The sequence below is a fragment of the Misgurnus anguillicaudatus genome, chromosome 13 (genome assembly GCF_027580225.2).
Source record: "Misgurnus anguillicaudatus chromosome 13, ASM2758022v2, whole genome shotgun sequence".
In the NCBI taxonomy this organism is placed as follows: Eukaryota; Metazoa; Chordata; class Actinopteri; order Cypriniformes; family Cobitidae; genus Misgurnus; species Misgurnus anguillicaudatus.
The window spans coordinates 23,971,821-23,996,120 of NC_073349.2; the positions used below are offsets into that span (position 1 = coordinate 23,971,821).

The 24,300-nt window shown below is 38.4% G+C and overlaps 1 protein-coding gene across 1 annotated transcript in view; it reads right to left on the reverse strand.

Annotated features, from left to right (window-relative positions):
- The window catches only part of plxna2 (plexin A2), a 260,451-nt gene that overhangs the window by 140,245 nt on the left and 95,906 nt on the right, over positions 1-24,300 (reverse strand). Inside the window, exon 4 of the mRNA XM_073875455.1 lies at positions 11,719-11,853. Within this exon, the coding sequence (XP_073731556.1) occupies positions 11,719-11,853 (135 nt within the window). The remainder of the gene's footprint in view (positions 1-11,718; positions 11,854-24,300) is intronic.

A 24,300-nucleotide genomic window follows, 5' to 3' on the forward strand; every position in this document is an offset into this window, starting at 1 on the left:
ATTGAAGAAATACACAATACTGGATTGTGTCATTGGAAGTAATTCAATTTTGCAAATCAGTTCATTCAAATGGTTTGTGTGACTGAATCATTTAAAAATGATTCACCAAGGCATCACTCAAAGTCGTCTCAAATGTTTCTCTTGAATTTCTTGCGAAAAAACGGACACCAACAATAAAACTAAAGTTATAAAGTGAATGTGAACAGCATATACTCCATATTTTGTTCATGGAAGAATTGAATAAGATTTAATGAATTTTAAATGCAGACTTCGGTATCTTGACAAATATGAGCACAGTCTGAAACCACAAAAATATGAGACCCATGTTAGATTACTACGAATAAAATGGAGAAACGAGAGACTTTATCAAAAGTCACCATTTGGCGTATATTTGATCTCACTGCTGACACAACTGAAACAGTGAAGAGATCATTTATGGTTTTCTTTATCCAATCACTATTCCAACTTTTCATGAATACAATGTATCACATTTCTCATGACAATGCTTTAAAACAAAAACACTTTCATTCCCAATTATCATGGCAGCTACACTTAATCTTTGTCTATGGCAGAATGATTGACAGTGATCGGCAAATAGAGAAGCAATGGAGGTCACCGGTCAACACACTTTCCTTGTTCCCATTTTTTAGCAAGAGCAGCTGCCCTCTCACAGGGCGACCAAGGGTCACACGCCGGAGGGAATATTGACTGCGAATGCACATCTTTATTTTCAAATATGTCTAAACTTCAAGCACAAATCCTGTTTGACTCACTGTCTATGTGGATTTCAGCACATCCTGTGCACAGTGTATAAGAATCAAGGGCCGCGTGTGTGTGCGCACCTTTGTTAAGTGAATATTAACATTGCTTTGTTCTCATTAATCACATCCTCCGCTCTGCTGATTTCCAGTTAGCCTTTCATCATACACACCCCCACCTCTCTAACCACACTACAGTCACCCAAACACTGACGTCTCGCAGTTAAAGCCACACACACACATAGGAAATCCAGTGGCTGTCGGCCAACTCAATCTGAATGCGGTATGAGGGACCGTTCATATCCGACAAAGACAAACAAAAGACCCCAATGGAACGGCGCGTAAATCACATGCTTACTTGAGGGTGCTATCTGTGCAGACACAACGTCAATTACACAACAATCTAATCTAAATATTTTCATAAATGTAGATTGAAAACAAACTGTTAAACTAGAAAATGAAAGTAATGCTAGCATGTGCAAAGGAAGCTGCGGGTGGTTGCCAGGGCATTACTGCACAGTTGCTAAGGTGATGGAGAGATTTTGAGCAGGTTCCTTTGTGGTTGGTAAGGTGTCCTTGGAGGTTACTACTGTAGATGGTTGTTAATGAATTCAGTCCAAAGAGCTCACCCCAAAATCTGAGTGGCTTTCTCAAATCTGTAACGCAAAGCATAAGCAACAGCATCCCTTAAAGGAAAACACCACAGTTTTTCAATACTCTACTATGTTCCTACCTCAACCCGGACGACTGAATAGATACCTATCTTTTTTCAATGCGTGCACTTAATCTTTGTACAGCGCATCGTGAATGTGTTAGCATTTAGCCTAGCCCCATTCATTCCTTAGGATCCAAACAGGGATGAACTTAGAAACCCCCAAACACTTCCATGTTTTCCCTATTTAAAGACTGTGCCACCATACTTACTCGTGTAACTACTCGATTTTAAATAGTGAAAACATGGAAGTGTTTGGTGGCATCTAAATTCATTCCTGTTTGGATCCTAAGGAATGAATAGGGCTAGGCTAAATGCTAACACATTAACGACGCGTTGTACAAAGATTAAGTGCATGCATTTAAAAAAGATAGGTATGTATTAATTCGTCCAAGTTGAGGTAAGAACACAGCAAAACATTAAAAAACAGTGGTGTTTTCCTTTAACAAGCACCAAAAATTTATGTGAGGCGAATATGCTGAATAGAGAAATGCATTATTCAATCTCAAATGCACACGTTTACAATAGCTGTAATATCTGATGAAACCGTGCAGAACATTGAGATGACCACACAATGTTCAAATGAATAATGGAAGAAAAGTGTTATTTTTGGAGCTGACTGGGATGGGCTGAAAAAGAGACGAGAGCCTCCAAACAATCTCACTCCGGCTGAAAATTCCATTTCCGTGCATTTGATAACCACACAGTTCATTTCCAACACATTTCCCAGACAAAGGTGGTGCAGGTTTGAAACGAGCTCATGTGTGTGTATGAGTGCAAAAACTGTAAATACACGTACAGTATATGATTATAAACGTGTGCATGTATGTGTGTGTGGGGGCTAAGGGTGTGCAAAGACACAGCGCAAATAATCTGCTTCTTCAAGACATGAAAAAAGGAAGCCATGCATGGATTTCAAATTTCACAGCTGAGCACTTGGAGTGAAATTGCCAGGGCGGAAATGTAGAGGCTCTTATTTGGTTGATGATCTCGGTAACATTGCTTTATGAGCTGGGGGGGAGTCCAGGGGTAAGGAGACGATCTCGCATCTGATGCTTATCCGGAGCTACGGACAGAAAAGACTGACAGCGACACATGTCCGGAGAGTCAGGTTTGGATGTGAAAGTCAACACTCCGCAAGCTTTTCCACGTTAGTCACGCAGACGGAAATTTCACGCGATTATCATAATAGCGAGCGTGAGAGAGATGACGCCAAATCTTGTGTTGAGTTTTAAAGCCACATATAAGCCAATGTCTGACATTTTGATGACTTTTTGGCATGCACACCCCCTTGTGTAGGGTGCATCCCCCTTTGTGCTTAAATGATACAATGTTGTGGGAAAGTAGCCACATTTTAGGTTTAATTACACATAATTTATGATTAATTAATGTATTTATAGACGATTTCAGCAGTAACAACATAAACAAATGGCTTTCGTGGAACAAACGTCTGTAAAAATGTCATAAAACTAGGTCCACCTTGCGCGCCCAGTTTGAAAACCACTGATTTCGATAAAATGAGAAGCTGTTCTCCATTCTGGTCTCATAAAGCTTGTCTAGAAGAGACGTTTACAAAGCCTATCTAGACACGTTCATATCATATTACTTGTATATAAAGCCACACTTTCATCCTTCTGGACAGGCAATGGGTCCGGGTCCAAGGGCCTCAGCCGGTGATAATGAAATGAATAAATGAAAAGATGCAGGGGGAGTTCATAACAACTTTATTGTTCGACTGATTAAACCGTAAAACGGACAATCAAAACACTCACAATCTATTCTCAAGCCCACTCCTGCTTGATTGAAGAATAATTGGCACTCTGTTTTGCCGTTTTACTTGTCTGTGTTAGGCCTCTCAATTAAAGTTAGAAAGAAAAGAGGTATTTATAGAGCAATAGTGAATGGAGAGACGTTGACCGATATTAAAACACATTAACCAGAAGTCACTTTGTTTTAGAGTTATATGAGGTCATACGCAAACCGTCTGTAAAGCGATATCCCCTTCCTTATAGTAATTTGCATAAGGGTTTGGTTTACACGCTTCAATGAATGCGATGTTGGTTACATGCTATGGATTTGCAATAGCAGCAAACGCAGGTGTGGCTTCGGTTCGGTCAAAATATACAATTAGTTGTTTCAAGTGCTCTAGCCTTATTTCATTATATTTGCATAGGGGTTTGGTTTACATGCTCTCTTTAAAACGAGATGAGAGGAGTTTTGGTTGCATCCTCAAGAGTGCAAACTATTCATGTATACATTAATTATCAGAACCCGCCCAGTGTCTGTCAACATGAATGAAAGTGTAACGTCTCCACTGTAAATGTCTCTTTCTGGAAGCTTTATGATGAGTCTTGAACTGATCAACACTGTGTCCATCTAAGGGTGCGTTTACATGTGAATAATTTACTGAAAACCAACGCGTTTTTACCATAGACTGTAAAAAAAGATGGACGACGCGCGTTCGCTCTCTTCCATTGGTGAAAAGTGAAGCCCCCAAGTGTCCCCATACGCCACTGACATCTTGCTTCTTGAGTATGCACATTATTGATTTCGGGACCAATCATGTGCAGTAGTGAGCAGGAAGCAAAGCCGCGAAATCAAGGCCCCGCCCTCACTCTCGCAGAATGCGCATATCACTGCTGTCAATCATGACGTGACACCACCATTTTTATAGCATTAAAGGTGCATTGTGTAAATTTTAGCGGCATCTAGTGGTGAGGTTGTGAATTGCAACCAACGGCTCAGTCCACTGCTTACCTCCTGCCTTCGAAATACATAGAGAAGCTACGGTAGCCGGCACCGGAAAAACATGTCAACGTTGGAGACAACGTAGTAAAAAGGTTTGTCTGTTAAGGGCTTCTGTAGAAACATGGCTGCACAAAATGGCGGCTTCCATGTAAGGAGACCCTCGGTGTATGTGGATAAAACGTCTCATTCCAAGGCAATAAACACATAACGGTTCACTATAAAAAGGTCTTTATACACCCCTGATAATATAGTTTTGTATATTATTTTGCATTTCTTTCAAGAGATCCTTCTAAAAATTACACACTGCACCTTTAAATAACTAACTAAAAAAACGTATTTTAAAAACAAACACTTGAATTCACATCAGCGTGATAAAAACTACAGTATGTGACAGAAACCAGCTTCAGAAAAAAAGATAATTGAAGTGTTAAATTGTTTAGTTGGTTTCAAGTCCCTTTGAATAACATGGGAGAGGCGGGGTTTATGTCCTATACTAGGACCAGTCACTAGGGGACGATCGAGACATTTTGGCTTCACTTTTCAGGCTTGTGCGACACGCTGGGTTTTTACACACAGATTATAACATTGTCAAAACGATCCCCGTTTACGTTGATCCACAAAAGCGACTAAAAGCATTCTATTATGCATGCCGGGCCAGTAGTTGGTGACGTCACATTATATCTTAAAGCCGCCATGAAATTAAAATGTACAATTCAAATTTTTATTTGTTGTAGTGTTTATTATAAATGATTTATCTGTGCGCTTCATTATTAAAAAAAAATCATGTGGCCTCGTAATCTTTAATCATTACTTCCTGTCACAAGGAATGGCGCGAAGACGGGTTATTGGAGACCACAGCAATTAGCAATAATAATAATAACAATAATCATTTAGCAATTAGCAACTTTCAATGATCCAATCAGGTCTTTATAAATGAAATTTAGTCCCGCCCTACATTTTTTCTCATTTTAGAAGCTGTTTCACTTGGATATACATTACAATAGGGAAAAGAAGACGATTGCTACTTCCATTTTATGGTGACTTTAACATGTAATATGCATGCGTATGACATTGCCAGTTCATGTTTCTATAGTTTACACAGATAATAACGCTATTGTTTTCAAAATCTTTTCAAAAAAGTTTTCAAAAGTTTGCGATTCGTGTTTTTGGCCCACAAAATGCAGTTGTCATTTAAATGAACATCCAAAATTCACAGGTTTTTTATTTTTATTTGAAAAAAACCAGCAAACGCAGAATGTTGTCTAAATGTAGCCGACTGTCTGACAACGTTGTAACAACATGGCCAAAAGTTTGATGTTTCTACACTGGTGGGTTGAAGGTTGTCACAATGTTGTCACAATGTTGCCTTCTAATCAGCCTCCGTGGTCAATGGTTTAGGTTTTGTGTATGATGCGTAGAGAACTTGTGAACGACATGTACGTCACTGTGGTGAGGCACGAATAATATGTACTGTGTCCACTAAAGCCCGGAGTTTAGTCTATTTTTTATGTGTATGCGCACATATGCGCATGGTCAAACGCACAACCTTGCAAAATATAGTTTTTTTGACGTGTTTTTACATGCGCATTGCAACAAAATAAAATGCATCTTTTGGGGTACATACTATATTCTCCTGTAGGCGCATGTGCCAGTCCCTCCAGAAAAACATGATTATGCGATTGCATGATTCAACGCATAATCAGCCAAAGTCAACATATTTATGCGGGGGCCGCATTTTTTCAAACATGCCGCACATTCGCAGCATAAATTGCAGATTTCCGTGCGCAAAAATATGCGAGGCTTGCATGATTTCATAATCCCTGCATTTTCGTAGCAAAAGTCATATATATCTTAGCAGAAAGTTGAAAAATCTTGCATTTACTTCACACAAGCGCAGCCATGTCCCCTGTTGCCATGGGAACATTATGAAGTAACGTGATTATGTGACGTGAACATCATTGAAAAGCTGCAAAAGCTGCAAACAGTTTTTGCAAGTTCCCGCAATTTTTGCAAGTTCCCGCAATTTCATAGCATAAAATTGCATAATTATCCCGCATATTATATCGCATTTTTTAAGAAAACGTGCAGCAAGATCAAGGATTTTTGCCCGCAACAATATCAAAAAAACTGTTTTTTTCTGGAAGAACTGATGTGCTACCAACACGTACAATGTATGCAGGGTTTAAAAAATCTGCTGGTGCACGTACAGCATGCCACTCTTATGATGAGAAAAAAATTCAAGACCCTCACATATGTGTAAAAAATGGACCATACATCGGCCTTAGGTGTTCATCCACCACAAACAATAAGACAATTACTCACAAAATGTAACTTAACATCAGCAGGTTTATAGGAAAGCTGGAATCTGAAACTCAAGGGGTGTATTCTTAAAACAGACTTTGACACACGTTTGCAAACATTGTGAGGCCTCCGTGTCTGTTTGTGAGTCTCCCTTTGTTTCTCTCTCGCCCACCCCTCTCTCTCTTTCTCTCTCTCTTTCTCTGTAAAGCTGTTATCAGCTGAAACAGCTCTGACCTTTCGTAGCTGTTAGCCTCTGGCTCTCTTCCCCAGCCAAGGAGCCCGAGCACTTTATCACAATGCTATGAATTACCACAGAAAGGACACCATCTCAACGCCTGTGTGATCTAAGACAAACCCCAGCTCTGTTCTGGACGCTCTTTCTTTCAAACCCTTCACAGACGGTCGGTAAACAGGGCTGACATTACATGACAATAGTTGAACGATGTATTTGTGTAGACCATGTATTTTATGCTCCTGCTCAAGTAGAGGACACGTCCATATCTTGACAACCAATAACTATAGAGAATTAAAGAAACCGTTCAGTATAACAACCCAATGTGTCAAACCCTAAAATGTACAAATAGAAGCTAAAATAAAAGCTAAATAACAGATACTCACATAAAAACATATTAGGACATGTGATGATGTCATATTTATGCACATTTATGATGTTTTGACAAAGTTGTTCATCATGAGCAGCTGTTTTATGAAGAAGAGCAGCATGAATATTCTTTTTAAAAAATACTGTTCCACTGACAAATAGGAAAAGCAGTAAACGGGTTTGAAACAACAGAATAATGTGCATAACAGTTCTTTAACATATTGCATTTTATTGTCATTATAAATAAGAAACAATGCATTCACACAAATTCTGTTTTATTTTTTCTTAAATTCCGTTTTTTCAGTTTATTTTTCTGTATTATGTTTTTTTCTCGTTTTAATATTTTTAGGATTCCATATTGTTGTGTTTAAATTTTTCTGGATTTTGTAAATTGAAAAAATAAAGTGTATTAATGCTTTGCATTGAAAAGTAAATTTCGTTGTGTTTTAATATTTGGGTAATGTTTACAGAATTTCATATTAAAATCCAATATTCAATCTTTTTTCAGACAGAGTACTGTGAAATTTAGTGAGCAGTACAAATAACAACAGAGTTAAAAAAAACTGCTTGATGTCCATTAAAATACATTAGAGCCAGCCTCTGTATTTAACTCAGTGTATATGAGGAGGGTCTTCAATTTTTATTTGTAATTTTTTTTGCCGACTTTGTGGTCTCAGATGGTCTCTTGGGCACGGTTTTCTCTATTCAGAATAAATGTTTATAGTTGACGGTGCATAATCATCTGACCATGTTGCATCTTGCAAACATTTCTATCATTTTATTAGCCGGTTAAGAATATAAATGGCTTTTAAAAATGATTTATACAAAATTTGCCAAATTGCGTGAAATTGCGCACTATACAGTAAATTCCGTTTTCATGTCTTGATTCCGTGATTCTATCCGTGTTTTCTGCATCAAGGAAATCATTCGGCCCTATGAATTACAGTCTTTCTATGTAAGCGTGTGAGTATTTGCCTATTTTTCACTATTTCAATGTAAGGAAGTCCATTTGAAATCTATTGTGAGAGAGTGAGGCTCTATGCATTTGAAATGAGTTTTATTTATGTGAGTTTTCAGAACAGAGGCCAGCAACACACAATATACGGCCTCATAGAAAATAATTATAGATGCTCAAGGGGAAATGTGGTAGTGATGTGTGTGCGTGTTACACGCTGGACTGAGCTGAGCATGCTTGACTGCTACACGGAAATTCATTGTTGCTCATGGTGTCTGAGGCATGTATGTAAATGTGGTTTTGTTTCTAAAGTATGAAAAAAATCTATGCATTAGAACGTATACCACTATTTTATTCACCCATTTGTCTAAAGGTACTTCATCAAAGAAAGGCATTTGCATCTACTTTGTAATATTACCATCACATTCCATCACACAGAAGTGCCAGATGGCATATTTAAGCTCTGCTATGACTTATTGCTGTATAATAGGTCATTTTGTCTCCTCTTAGCCAACAGGCATGCAGACAGTACACTTCACATCCTCAGGGAGCTGCAATAACTATCCTAGTTCAGCCATTTTGGCTCCATTTACGCCCAACATGTGACCAGGACGAGCTCTTTTCCTGATAAGAGTAAAGGTGAATGCTAATCCCGTCACTCTGTGAAGTGCGAAATGCAACTCCTAAAACGCCGCACCAGAGTGACAGAGGCTGTGCCGTTCATCACTATCTTCTGATCCTCACAACCCGACAAGTGAGCGCCTAGCACCTGCATCCTGAATATTAACACCACTCGGAGAAATGAGTCAGAGGCGGCAGGCGAAATACCTCAGAGAGCAATCGAACCTGAGGCGGCCCTTAAAGTGTTTATTGAGACCAGCTATGCCTCTCGATGTAGCCGCTTACCAATCTGTGATATTAAATTAATCACCTGAAACACTTGAAACGGGACAAAAGAGGATGACAGTAGAAGACGCTGATGGCTTTTTTATGACAGAATGGGTCTGAATTACCATGCGAGGTGGTGATATTTAAAGGATTCAATAGAAAATGCTCCCCATTGACAATTCTGCACTGAGAATAAGAAATCCATGGGAACAAAATAAAAGCTCAAAAAGGGTTTTGCTGACTGGTACAATGGAAGAACTTTTGAGATGAACTAAAACTTTAAAAAACACAGGATAGTTTTCGTTTTTCTCTGCTAACGGATAAAACCAAGAATCTAATCTAAAAGATCTGAAAAACGTATAATAATGATCTAACATCAGTGGCAGCTCGTGACTGCTCATCCGAGGGGCGCAAATTCAAAATAAGTTTTCGGAGTGACATTGGTGTTCCTTGTGTTTTCAAAATATGTGTTTGTTGCGTCATGTGAACCATGTGCATTGCGTGTTTTGTCAAAATAAGTGCCTTCTGCACACGCGCCAAAACCGTTTATGATAAAAGAGACGCTCACGTTCACAAAATACATGCAAGACACTCCATGAACACTAAACTTTGATTATTACTCTGAGATCTGGCAAACGCGACCGTCTCTTTTATCATAAAATCTTTAGACGCGTCTGCAGCAGGCACTTATTTTAACAAGACATGTGATGCACATCGACGCGCAGAACACATACTATGAAATGACGAACCACACACATGATGGGCTACATACATGTTGTGACGAACTTTGCATCGAGCGCCCTCGAAAAAAGAAGTCACCGGCCGCCACTGTCCAACATTTATGTATGTGCCACACGTATGCATATGTGTTCCCTGGGATCCCATGTCTTTTTGCGCTGCCAATGCAAGAAACAATCCCAGAACTTCTGCAATCTCCCAAGAACCATGTAGATAACTCAGGAACCCTTTTACAGCAACAATATGTACCATGTAGTCATCTCATATTGCATGACTGTAAACAGATTTAATGTTCTGTCACCGATGCCACATATGCTTACAATAGAACATAAATTGTATTTATTGCAACACATCCCCTTAAACTGCATTGTGCCAGTGTAAAAGTAATAGAGAGTGGACACTTAAGCGAGTCTGTATCGGTCTTGTTAACTCTTTGTCACCAGGTTGGTTGATGCAAGAGCCAGTGACTCAAACCATAAACTTGATAAAATACTGAGAGCACCACTCTATCCCTCAGGAGTTTGTGAACAGTCACAATGTGCTGACTCGACACATCTCACACTATGCCATATGTGCTGCCCGGCGAGATGGGGGGGTGTTTACCCAGCATGCACTGCGTCTACTGATGTGAACCTGTCTCTCTTGTGCATTGAACCACCTCTCTCATTACCACCCCTTCACTCTCGCCACACCCGACCCCATACCACTGCCCACATCCCGCCCCAAAGGGGATATCAGTGCTCTACAGTAGATATTAAAAAAGGCTTGAGATGTTGGGAAGCAGCCATGCCATCCATCTCTAAACTGAGACTCTTGTTTTCTCACTTTGTCTTTATAATAAAGTCTAAATTAAAGGGACACTCCACTTTTTTTGAAAATATGGTTATTTTTCAGTTCCCCTAGAGTTAAACATTTGATTTTTACCTTTTTAGAATCCATTCAGCCGATCTCCGGGTCTGGCGCTAGCACTTTTAGCATAGCTTAGCACAATCCACTAAATCTGACTAGACCATTAGCATCATGCTAAATAACCAAAGTTTGGAGTATTTAAAAGTTGACTCTTCTGTAGTTACATCGTGCACCAAGACAGACAGAAAATCAAAAGTTGTGATTTTCTAGGCAAATATGGCTAGGGACTATACTCTCCTTCTTGCGTAATAATCAAGGACTTTGCTGATGTAACATGGCTGCAGCAGGCGTAGTAATATATCGCACTGCCCGAAAAAAGTCCCCTGCCATCGAAAGTTACTGAGGGGACTATTTTCGGCTGCTGCGTAATCATTCCGCCTCCTGCAGCCATGTTACGGCAGCATAGTCCTTGATTATTACGCCGGAATGAGACTATAGCTCCTAGCCATATCTGCCTAGAAAATCACAACTTTTAATTTTCCGTCGGTCTCAGCACACGATGCAACAACAGAAGAGTCAAGTACTAAATAGGAAAAATATCCAAACTCTTTGGTTATTGTTAGCGTGATGCTAATGGTCTAATCAGAATCAATGGATTATGCTAAGCTATGCTAAAAGTGCTAACGCCAGAACCAGAGATCAGCTGAATAAATTCCAAAAAGGTAAAAATCAAATGTTTAACTCTAGGGGAACTGGAAAATGAGCATATTTAAAAAAAAATGAGTTTCCCTTTAAGGGGGGACAGTATGAACTATCAGTATTGATTTATATCACATATAATTATATATCTAGCTGTTGTTAATAAAAAAAAACTCATAACATGTTATGTAATACGACTTGGTCTGAAACATATCCCATAAGATATAAACCACCACCTGGTGTTGTGTGTATTGCTATTATATCTGAAAGTCTCCATATTTTCTCGTCATTTTGCTGTCATGGCAAAGTGACCTTGTTTTCACCGTCTTTGCTCTTTTCGCTGTCTCTCCATCACTTTCCCCTTCACTGACACTTGGCTTCTCTTTTCTTCTCCCATTCCTCTTTCATTAGCATCCGCTGTCACGTTCTCTGTGGCTGTTATGCAGAAAGTCTATATATATATTCTGACCTGTCTCTCCGACATGACGTAGATGTAGCTGTTGTCCAATGAGAAGGCCATGTCTCTCAGGACGGGGCTTCCATCTTTGATGACCGGCAAGGTTTCATACTGGACGCCACCGTGAGGGGGACCATCAACGCGGATCTGAGACAGAAAGAAGAAACCGTTAGTGGAAATAAGAGAGGTCATTTTTATAACAATTACCAAAAATAATTGTGCCTCCATATGATTTTTTTTCCTTTTAGTAGATCAGATAGTGAAGGAAATACAGTCAAAAAGCATACAATAAAATATAATAATAAAAGAAGTAAAAATTGTATATGTTCTGGGAAAAGAAAGCACCTTGCCTTGACTCAAAACTTAAACTATACATTCATTTTTTCCGGTCATTTTATTATGTTGCGGACCATTTGATATAAAGCCCTTAAATGACAGAGGGGCTCTTGATCAGGGTAAAAGGCAATAATATCACATGACATAATTGAAAGCACAGCTTTCATATGTACCAATCTCCGCCCATCACTTCCACCCATCCCTGTTGACCAATTATAAGACTTGGACACATTGTAGCTGTCCTGCTTGTAGGGTGTATGTCAGACCAGGGTCAGAGTCAGGTCACGCGTCTGTCTAGTAGAACTTCACAATAGAGCAGATGAAGAGGACGGAAAAATTTTCGGCAAAGAGGGGGAGCGAAGACCCCCCAACCGAAGTTCAGAGGCAGAAACAATGAGTTCTCAGCTACAGCCTTTCATTAACTATCAAATTAGATATGTCTTCTAAATTTAATTGCGGCTTGTGAAATTTTGATGAGAACTGTCTGAGCTGATATTGAAATCCTTAACTTTTAATCTTACTTTAGTATCGCTGCAAATCTGTTTACAGTTTGAGACATTATTAAAATCACTTCTCAAACTCTATTTAAGATTATTGAACATTTTCTAAGAAGATAAGTCTGAGAAGCAAGGGACGATCTTCATTTATTCTTCATTCAATCTAAATGCTGCTTAAGGGGCTTTTTGAACCTGGTCACTTCATGCGTTTTCTCGGATTAGATACGTATCCGATCATAAAAAAAACAGGTGTGAATGCCTTTCGAAATGTTTTCGAGACGTATTTAAATCTGATCGCTCAAACCACTTCAGGAGGTGGCATGGGACGCATTTCAGAAGAAACTGGACAAGTGTAAATACATATGGTTAATGAAACCACATATGTAAGCGCATAACTCCTCCCAAGCGTAAGCACGTCACCCAGAAGTTAGCTGTCAAAGAGGCAAACAAACAAAGACGACATGCTCGTTGTCGTTATGGAGCGACAACAGCGGATAAAAACATTTTTAACATACAGTAAGTGCTGCCTTTTGTTGCATAAATGTTGTCTTAAGTTTTTTAAGGCAGATTAATGAGTAGTATATTTGCATTTTGCACAGGAGTAGAAGATCGGATTCATATCCGTTTTGCCGAGACGCATTTATGTGGCCAAATGTAATTGAAACAGTTTTAACAAATCAGATAGCTATCCGATCAAAGAAAACGCATAAAGTGACCCGGTGTAAAAATGCTGTTTTAGACACAAATCATTTTTTGGTCTAAAAGACTAATCTTGGTCTTGTTTTAAAGAAGACAATGTAAGGTTTTTCACTGATGTTTCTGGAGGTGAAAATATTTAACAGAAAATTTGTTATAGCAGTTTAAATTTATTATAATAATTAAAAATAATGCAATAACATATTAATTTGATAAATAAAATTATAAAAATGAAAATGTTTCACAAAAGTAATAATGTAAACATGAGGCCATATGTCTCAAGCAGTCGTGATCCAAATTTTAAGTTAAAATCACAAAAAAATGAGGTTTGTGTAACACTTTTAGTGGTTTTACCAACAACGGCCACTAGAGGTCAACGGTTTGCTGCATTCTCTTGTCACAAATTGATAAAATACTGTCACTGCATTATTATAACTGCTAAAACATTTTGAAATATGAAAACTAAATTCTTGGAGCTTTCCAATGATATATAGTTTGTCAATATTTTTGAAGATTTATAATATGATATTAGAATTATGAATATATAAAATTAATATGCATTCCTATGGGGGGTGGGGTCATGTAACTAAAAACTGTCACTACATTATTTCTATCATCAGATGACCTTGAAATATGAAAACTACATTCTGAGAGCTTTCCAGTGATATATAGTTTATCAAGATTTTTTAGTTTTAGAGTAGCGGTTTAGTGTTAGACATATGTAAAAACAAATTGGGCCTACATGTTGGCCTGTGACATTTTAGAAATTGACTCTCACTACGTCATTTCTTTCCCAAAATTTTGATGAAATATGAAAACTACACTCTAAGAGCTTTCCAAAGATATATAGTTTGACAAGATTTTTTAGGTTTAGAACAGGGTATTAGTGCTATACATATATAAAAACAAATTGGGTCCACCTGTGGCCCGTGACGTTTTAGAAACTGACTCTGACTACGTCATAATTTTCCAAAAATTGTGATGAAATATGAAAACTACACTCTTAGAGCTTTCCAAAGATATATAGTTTGTCAAGATTTTTAGGTTTAGGATAGGGTATTAGTGTTATAAATATGTAAAAACAATGTGGGCCCGCTTGAGGGCCTGTGACCTTTTAGAAAATGACTCACACTATGTCAATATTTTCCCAAAATGATGATGACAAATGAAAACTACACTCTTAGAGCTTTCCATTGATATACAGTTTGTCATGATTGGATAAGAATTCATATGCAAAACACTGAGGTAATTGTAGGCATCCCACCAGTGGGACAATGACATTTAGCAGGACATAACTGTTTTGAGGCGCACTCTCTTCATAAAGTAATCAATTACTCTCCCTACATAATTTATTTTATAAAACACTGCTGAAAAATGTATTCTAGAGGCTTAGACCTTTCCAAAAATATATAGTTTGTCATGATTCAATAAACATTTACATCCAAAATTTTGAAGTAAACCTAGGTGTTCCTCTACAGGAACAGTGACAGTTAAGTGGTTAAATTAATTTAAGTTATATAAAATGTAATAAAAAAAGGAAAATTGTAAAAAATTACGGTTTCAGCAGTAACAACATAAACAAATGGCTTTCATGAAACAATCGTACCTTCTGGCAAACTTATGCAAAGAATTAATAACAACCTATAACAAGCAAAATCAATAACAAATAGATTACCTTAGTTCAAAACATAGCTAAAGCATATCAAAAACTACACTGAGCTAACATTAGGAAACCAAAACATTTGTTATTCTCGATGTGGTATGTAAAAATGTAAAAAATGCCAAATTTACAGCAAAACATAATGTTTACAGTGATTTTGGTCTATATAGCAACGTTTTCCCTTCATGATAACTGTGAGGGGGTGGATAATTTAAACAAACTCATCCATTTAAAATGAAATTAAGCCTAAAAGTTCTGCATAAATTAGGGCATAGCTACTTCAGTGATAGGTAACTACCGTCAAGCTAGGCGGGTGTGGTTTCAACAACCAATCACTTCAGCTTCACCCATGTCTCGCCTATTTGCCCATTTTTGGATTGGATGCCAAGATGGCGACGGCAGGCACCGCCAACTATTGGCTTCAAAAAAGCTCTTCACAAACCTATGGGTGACCTCACGGACACTACGTTCATATTTTTTTAGTCTATGGTTCAGACGCATAACCGCAACAATGCGTGTGCGTCCGATGAAACGTCTATAACAGTTTTTTGGGAGGGGGGAGAAAGCATCACTCTTTACCTCGCCAATCTATCTGGTATCTGCTTTGAACTAAATGTTAGATTTTTTGTTATAAAACCATTCAGTTATTGCAAACCATTGCAATATGCAAATGAGTGATATTTCAATTATTTCAACATATTTTACACCTATAGCAGATAAGAATATGCATCTTTGTAATCGGTGCTCAGGCTACAAAAACTTTATTGACTTGACACATTTGATACACATCAACTTCTTACCCGCTTTCTAAATGTGTTAACATGAACAAGTTGTCATTCCTTGCAATCTCTCATCCCATTCCAGGCCCAGAGCACATTTACAAAAACCTCAAACGCTACATGTCTATGTTACATAAAAGCCCTGTTAAACCATTAGTCCACTTCAACCAATGTAAAAACCATCTGTGAACCGCAGCCTTCCATTACCCCAAACTGACTTTTACAGCACGCTGAAGTCCTGCCGTAACGGTAAATGTGTTCATACATAAAACATGCCAGCCAGTCAACACGGCCCGTCTTCTCTCGCTCGGCTGAGCGTGACCCTGGCACGACCCGACGTGCACCGTAGGGACCTTATGTCACGGAGAGCTGTGTGTCCACTACTCCGCAGAGGGCACTTTGAAGAACATACTTCATTTGCAGGCAGGAAGCGGGCCTGGCATTCTGGTAGGGGAGGTAAATGTTCTGTTCATGGCTCCTGCAGGGAAACTAAAAGCAATCGGGCAGGGATGCGGTCGCGGGGAGAATATGGAAGTAATTGTAAAAGTAATGCAGGTGTGGGTGAGACACAGGGGGGAAACAAATGTCATGTAATAACAAATACGACTGTCTGGTTGCACTTGCAAACACATGCGTGACTTTAAAGAAATCCAGGTTATTTACATTTATGCATTCGGCAGACGCCTCAAAGTGCATTTCAGGTTATTCGTTTCTTCAGTATGTGTGTTCAGTTGCTAACGCAATGCTATGCTAACGCAAAGTTAAGCTTTACCATCTGCATCTTAGCATGCTAACTCATTTTGACTCACACTATACATACTGTACTATATATATAAGGTACAAATATAAATCAGTGAGTCTCATTCCCATCATTACTCTCTAAAACTTATGCTTGCCATCTCCATTCATTACTTTTTCATTATTGGCTCTCTCTGTGTCTCTTTCTCTCTCTCTCTCGCTACTGTATGTACATTATAGATGGCTGCCGTCCCTTTGGCTCCAGCGAAAGTGCAGCTGTCATTCTCATTGGGAGATGCAGAGAAAGCCGAGCGCTGAGAAACTCTCTCCCACGCACAAATACACACCACACACACATCACGTAAATGTACACTTCCATCCATATGTGCTTGTATATTCAATTGCATGCGCGTGTACATTGCCAAGTACGTCCCATGGTGCTGTCAGTATTAGAGATTTCACCTTGAAAGGATGCCAAGGTCCTCGTGCAGGTAAAAGAGAACCAAAGAACTGATATCACACCATAGAGGTGTGTAAAACCTGAGAGATCAATTATTATTTTCTATCATCTAAATGGCAGATGCCTGGCTAGCAGGGAAACCTTGAAAGAACACGATATGAAATACAGCGTATTTGCACAAATGTAAATGTCGTGATTTGTAACCTTAAGTGGCTAGATTATGTTTCTGAGTGGCTCTGAGTATTGTTTTTCACTTCTTTTTTGAGACCAGCGCTCCTTTCCAGCTACGTGGGGGATTCTCGCAAAATTAGACTTTAGAAACATTTTGATAAAAAAATAAATGCAAAGTAAGAGTATCAAAATAAGAAGCATACAGTTACAAACATCTCGTATTATTTTGCACATGATTTAAAATGACATCATACAAACAAATTTTGTTGTTTTCTCCACATTAAGAGGAAAAATGTCATTACCGCAACATGTCCATGACTGGATTTGGGTTCTTTGACATGGAAATATTTATAATTAAAAAATCTAAAAAATAAAAAGCTTCATTGCATGTTATACTATAAACATTTACAGTAAAGAAACATGTGGTATTTGGTGGTCATTGGTAAATGTAGAGACAATAATAAGGAATATAAATGTGTCCAAGACCAGTTTTCTCATCCTCCGCAACAATTTTCAATCATTGTTTAAGCCCTCAAGGAACTAACATTTTCACAAAAAAAAATTGTTGGAAGGGACACAATTGACTGTGACACTCAAGATGGCTACCAGGTAAGCAGGTCTTATTTTTTTCTCCAGATAAAAGTTGCATTTTTTTTTAGTTCTCATTACCGAAATATGAGTTTGTAAATGCATATATTTAATGTAATATCATGTTGCGGTAATGATAATTTTTGATAATGATTATCTAAAAAATTTAAATAATTCTATAGTTTTTTAAATCCTTTAAAAATAATGGTTATAGTAAGTTCAGACCTTAATCTTATATGTGCAAAAAATAGCTTCAAAGGCTTTTTAAAAATTCTGATGATGGACATCTTCTAAATCTGGATTTCGTTACAATCACCCATATGCAAATGCAAAGAGGATGCATATGATGTGAGAATGTAAGCATGGTAGAAAAACAAACATGAAAAAAAAACATGAAAGTACATTGTATGTGCTCTATGCTAAACGGTACACGACTACACCCACACCTTTAGCGTACCTCGCTTTGACTAGATTATCCATGTTAACTACCTAGAACACTAAAAATGTAGTGAATACTAAAAAAACACAAATACTTTATACACAACCATTCTCATTAACAACAGGGAAATGTGAATCTGTGTCTGTAGGCACAGTAGCTACTGTATAGATTCGGTAAGGGATGATGTCACTAAACCCTCTTTCTTTAGCCCATGTTGGCGTCTTAATGGGGCTTTCTGTCATCGATGGCAGGTCGCACTAAATGCTCTCAGGATCAATTTTAGTCAGCGCCATACTAAGATCTATAGTGCCCGAGAGGTCATTATCCTGTTTCGGTTTTAACACACCTTTTCTGTTCTATAATAGTTTAACCACTATTTCTCAAAAACACTGAAATGATAGTGGCTATGTTTGGCATTACCATATTATTATGAATGCAAAATTGTATATTTTTATTTTTGCAATGATCACTTGCTGAAATAACATGCATGTAATGAGGTCATGTGACAATAGTATATTGCATACTACATACAAATTAGTATGCAGTATATACTGTACAGCATGCAATAAAACACCACACTGCCCTTTGAAACCAAACACAGCAGCTGTTTCTGGATAATTAGGCAATGATAAGTCAACATTCCTGCATAAGCAACACAAAGATCATACGTTCGATTCCCGTGTATAGACTGAATGCACTGTAAGTTGCATCTGCCATTTAAATGTAAATGTATATGCGACGTGTATGCTGATCGAATGTAATATTTTACTGTTCTCAGCAGGCGTAACAACATAAGAAGGTCATTTAATCCCATCACAAAGCACTTACCAACTGAGACATAAGCCTGCTTAAATGCATACAGCAAAAATATTTACACTCTTGTATAGCTTCAGGCATAACCCTCTTAACCACACCACGCAGGAACGATCAAAGCGAAACAAGAAATGAAAGAAAATCTAAATTCATTTGCCATATGTATTTTTTTCTTCAAGTAAAAAGCACAAACCACAAGAAGATCATTTTCAGGTCACCATGGGACTTGTACACAATAGATGTCCTTGTTTCAATATGTGCGCGTATGAGAAGTAGAGACAAAACTCAAACTGACAGTGTAATCTGTCCTGTGGCCGATCTTAGATCTTCAGTAATCCCTTTTAAATGTGTAGACCCGTACGGTATGAGAGAGAGAGAGAGAGAGAGAGAGAGAGAGAGAGAGAGAGAGAGAGAGAGAGAGAGAGAGAGAGAGAGAGACTGCTCAGCCACCTGAACACACTAAATCGAATTACACCAAAGGGGAATCCTCAGAAATGACTGCTCTCACAGGTCAAATGTCACAGCTGATCCAGTAATAAAAAGGTTGCCCTAACAGAAATGGGTTAACTATAAAATAAGGCCAACATGATCCTCAAATTTTCCTAGATTTGTCTCACTGGTAACATCTTTAAAAGCTTTAGATGGCCATGGTACCAACCTACCACCAGGTACCATATAAATCCCAGTAATCCCAGTACAACTCACTTATTTAAAGACCTATGCTATGTACACACCAACCGCAGCGCATCGCATTACTCGCTCTAGATCATTCGCGTGATTTAACTTTGTGTCACGCGAATTTGGGAGAAGATGCATAAGAGGTGAAAAGCGTGTTTTCGTGACAAACGCGCCACCCACGTTGCGTCATTTAAAACGTCCCACGCGAGGAGACGTTTGATTATGTCTTTGTATTGACTTTGTATGTAATCTACTCGCGCAAATCGTTGAACTTGCATCTGGTGTAAACCCACAGTTAGGCTGCGTCAGTAGGTACTATAATAGATAAAGTACGTACTCATTCACCGTTTAAACAGTACACTGTACACAGTACACAAAAAAATCTTAAAAATTCAAAACGACCTAAGAAAATAAGTTTAGTTTTTAGACCAAAAATATCAAATTTAAGTGATTTTGTGCATAAAACAAGCAAAAAATCTGCCAATGGGGTAAGCAAAAAATCTTGAACATTTTTCTTAAACACTAAATTCAAGATAAATTCAAGAAAAATTTGCTTACCCCATTGGCAGATTTTATTGCTTGTTTTATGCACAAAATCACTTAAATTTGATATTTTTGGTCTAAAAACTAGACTTATTTTCTTCGTTTTGCTCATAAAGAAAAATTATCTTAATTTAAGAATTTTTAGATATTTTTACGGAAAACTAGGGCTGCACGATTTGGGAAATTTTTCCCATTGCGGTTATTAATGCTAATATTGCGATGTGCGGTTGCGATTATAATAGATGGTATCATGAGTCAACTTGATGGGTTTTAAGGAAAATCCACACACAGTTAAGTGATAATGCTAAAATGTGTATTTGTAAAACTAGAAATGTTTTCGTATTGCCACGTGATGTAGCAACTGCTCAGTGTCAGTAATCGTAAATCCAAAATACCCCAATACAACAGACGAAGAGTTTTTTTTAGTGATGACGCACCCCACACACATGCATGCCACACGTGCACTGCCTTTTTTGTTTGTTTTTCTTTTTTTAACAGCAAGGAAAATCATCAAACTGTTATCAGAAAGTTTGTGTTAACAAGTCCACACATTTATTTAATATATTTGCAACATTTTGCTGTCATATAATCGCACAGGCTGACATCGCGATTGCGATTGCGATGCGATTAATTGTGCAGCACTACTGAAAACAAGACAAAAATAAGATTATTTTTTTATTGAAAATCATTTTTTGCAGTGTAGGTACTATATAGTATGAAAATGGATAGTATGAATGAATTCGGACATTCTACATCTGCCATGTCGATACATCACGTGACGTGACATTTGTTGTCTTAACAACAAGTTAGTCGTTGACTGGAATGATGTTAAACAAGTGCAATCTAACTGAAGGGGGCAGTTGTTTATTATAAGTATTTGCATTTGAATAAAGCCGTGTTATGGCTTTTGGACATTGTTTAATAAAACAACACCCTCCTACTTCTTATTCGTTGGATAACTCCTCCCCCGGGGGCTCACAGGATAGTAAAAGGGTCTACGGAATGAATACCTAGGGATCTTGCCGGAAGTAGTAGGTCATCCGGGTACTTTTCGCCTACTGTTTTTCGAATGCTATGAATTCGGACATACTACTCGCCTCGCCTACTGCTTTTCGTCTACTATATAGTACGGAAATTGGCAATTTCGGACGCAGCCTTAGCTAACATAACATCTTGAGGTTGGTGCAATGTATTCTGGGATTGACCTTTGATGCTTCCTCTGTAGTCAAAACTATCTTAGGAGACAGCATGAAAATAACAACACATCCTCATCCCATGGCGTCAATATTTGACGCCACTTGACCATGCGTCAACAGTTGACGCGGAGGGTATACCTTTCGCCTCATTTTTTGACAAACTGGGGACTTCAATACTATTAGGTACGCGAAATTAAACAGTTGTCACCTGGCGTTGGGGTTAGGGTTAGGTTTGGGTAGGGATGTCATTATGTAAATCTAACCCTAAACCGACGCGAAAATGGTAAGAAAATAGGAAAGAGAATGCAACGGACTTAAAGGCGGAGTCCACGATTTTTGAAAAACGCGTTGGAAAAGGAGACGGGCCGACTACCAAAACACACTTATAGCCAATAAAATCAAATCAAATGCCGGGTTGCGTATGTGTGGGGCGGGTCTATCAACAGAAGGTCCAGATTCTATTGGGGTAGGGGCGTGTTTGTTTAGGTGATTTCAAATATCAACATTGGCTTTTCAAACATCATGGACTCCGCCTTTAATAGTATTGAAGTCCCCAGTTCGTCAAAAAATGAGGCGAAAGGTATACCCTCCGCGTCAACTGTTGACGCATGGTCAAGTGGCGTCAAATATTTTTTGTCAAAATTAATGCCGGCTGCATACGCGTCAAAACCGTTTTTGATAAAAGAGACGCTCACGTTCACAAAATATATGCAAGACACTCCCTTAACACTAAACTCTGATTACGCATGAGATTATGCGAGTATCTGGCAAACATGACCGTTTCTTTTATCATAAACCCTTTAGACGCATTTGCAGCAGGCACTTATTTTGACAAGACACGTGACGACATAGATTCACTCGATGCACAGAACACATATATGAAATTACGAACGACACATGATGGGCTACATACATGTTGTGACGAACTTCGTATCGAGCGCCACGAAGAAAGGAGTCACCGGCCCCCACTGGCTAACTGGTTTTAAACAGAAGGGAACATGATGAGAGAGAGGAGGTCAGTGGTGGGACACGTCACTTTCTGTCCTCCATTTCATGTATGTTTATCAGGTGCAGGAATTTAGGTGTTGAACGTCTAAAACCTTCTCCATCAGAGAACGATAACCACTCAAACTCTCAAAACGACTTGCACTTATTACTCTTCTAGTACTGTATATAGGGTTCACTCTCTGTCTCTCTCTTTCCCCCAACCCTCCTCCTCTATCGCTCTCAGAGAGAATTTTTCTGAGTCCAAGTCCGCCTGGATAACACATCTAATCCATCACCTGTGTCAGCCTGAAGAATTCTGGTGTCAGCAAACCCTCTCTCTCTCTTTCTCTCTCCTTCGCTCTCTCTTTTTCTCTCTCTGATGGTTTCTATCAGTGGAAAACCAACTCTTTTGTTCTAGCTGCTGTAGTACAACACTATCTCCCATAACGCATGTGTTACAGCAACAGACTGCTAGCGCTGTGTCACTTTCCATTCAGACACACTTGAGCACTAAAGCAGATCTCAAGCTCTCGTGAACAAAACAAAGAGACAGAGAGCAAGACTGGACGCTTTCATTCGGACTACACTCTTACACCATTTCCAGGCCTGAAAAATATTATTTTTGCAACATTTGCAAACAGCACTATTTGAAGTTAAGTGGAACCATCCGCTTGGATATTTGTGGCAGAACTGAAGGTTGTTGGGTCACTCATATTGTAGAATCTCAATCGGCCTTCACTTTACAGTCACAAACTAGATTTAAAAACATAAAGACGCACTGTGATTCTGTTCCGTATATTTTCATTTCGGTTTTTCATTACATACTCTCGTGCCATCCCAGGTGTACACTCTTAAAGGTGCTTTATGATGCCATAGAAGCACATTTTTGGCTGTATGGTTCCATAAGAAAGTTATTTTAAGGTTCTTTGTATTGAAGATGATTCACAAACAACATAAATACAATAAAGTGACAAACACTACAGGATCCCGAGACCTCAAGTGTGTCATCAGCTGAGAAAAATCCTCCCAATGGACGAGACTCCCGGCCATATCACATCCTTGCACATATCCAGGGCAGTTTTAATTAGACTGCCTGGCATTTAGATAAAACAAACGCTGTCCCTCGTGTGGAATATTTTAAATACCTCTCCAGCTCCGGACATAATGTCACAAATAAACTTCCTACAAAGTTCACTGACAATTTTGATATAACTTCACCCACACAAACGAAGAGTCAGCTTTTACTTGTTGGTTACAGATTTAAATATAGAATGGATTGTGCTGAAACATGATCAAAAATATCAATAATTATGCCAACACGGAGACCCGCAGCTTTGGCCAGCCACTAATATTAAGTCTTGACAGAACCACGGCCAAACTGGTGGACTGTTTCCAAGTGAGCTTTGAAAATGTATTTGAGGTAAAGTTAATGTTGAACCAGTGGTTAGATGCACTTCATTGACCTGAACTCCTTTGCACTGCATTAAGATTTATTGGGTAGTAGTTAAAATCCTCGCTGAGGTTTCCACTCTCACAGTGTTTTTTTTTTAAAGACAGAAACTCTGAAGTTAAGAGATATAGTTATAACAATAATCCTTACAGAGGACTAAAATTAGAAAGGAGTTGGATAGATACTTTTTTATTAAACTTTTTTGCTTACACAATAGATTTTTGTGCACCCTTGATGGCTTTACTTACAGTTCTTGCTTTTAAAGTACTTGATTTCTGTGCTTAGAAAGGAATAAAGCGTTCTGCCCTAGAGACCGAGGAGAGTGTTTACTATGAGATCGGGTGTCCCATTAATTTTGTTCGGAGGAGAAAATAATGTAAACAGAATTATACAGCCCCTCTCATTTACCATGACCCATAAAAGCAGTATCAAAGGGGCGTAAAAACTGCAGGTTAAAATAAACCTCGGCCTGCAATAATAAATTAGTATGCACCCTTAAAAACCAAGAAGCTATTTAAGACCCAACATCGATTGTGAATATAATACGTCTTACTTGCGATGCC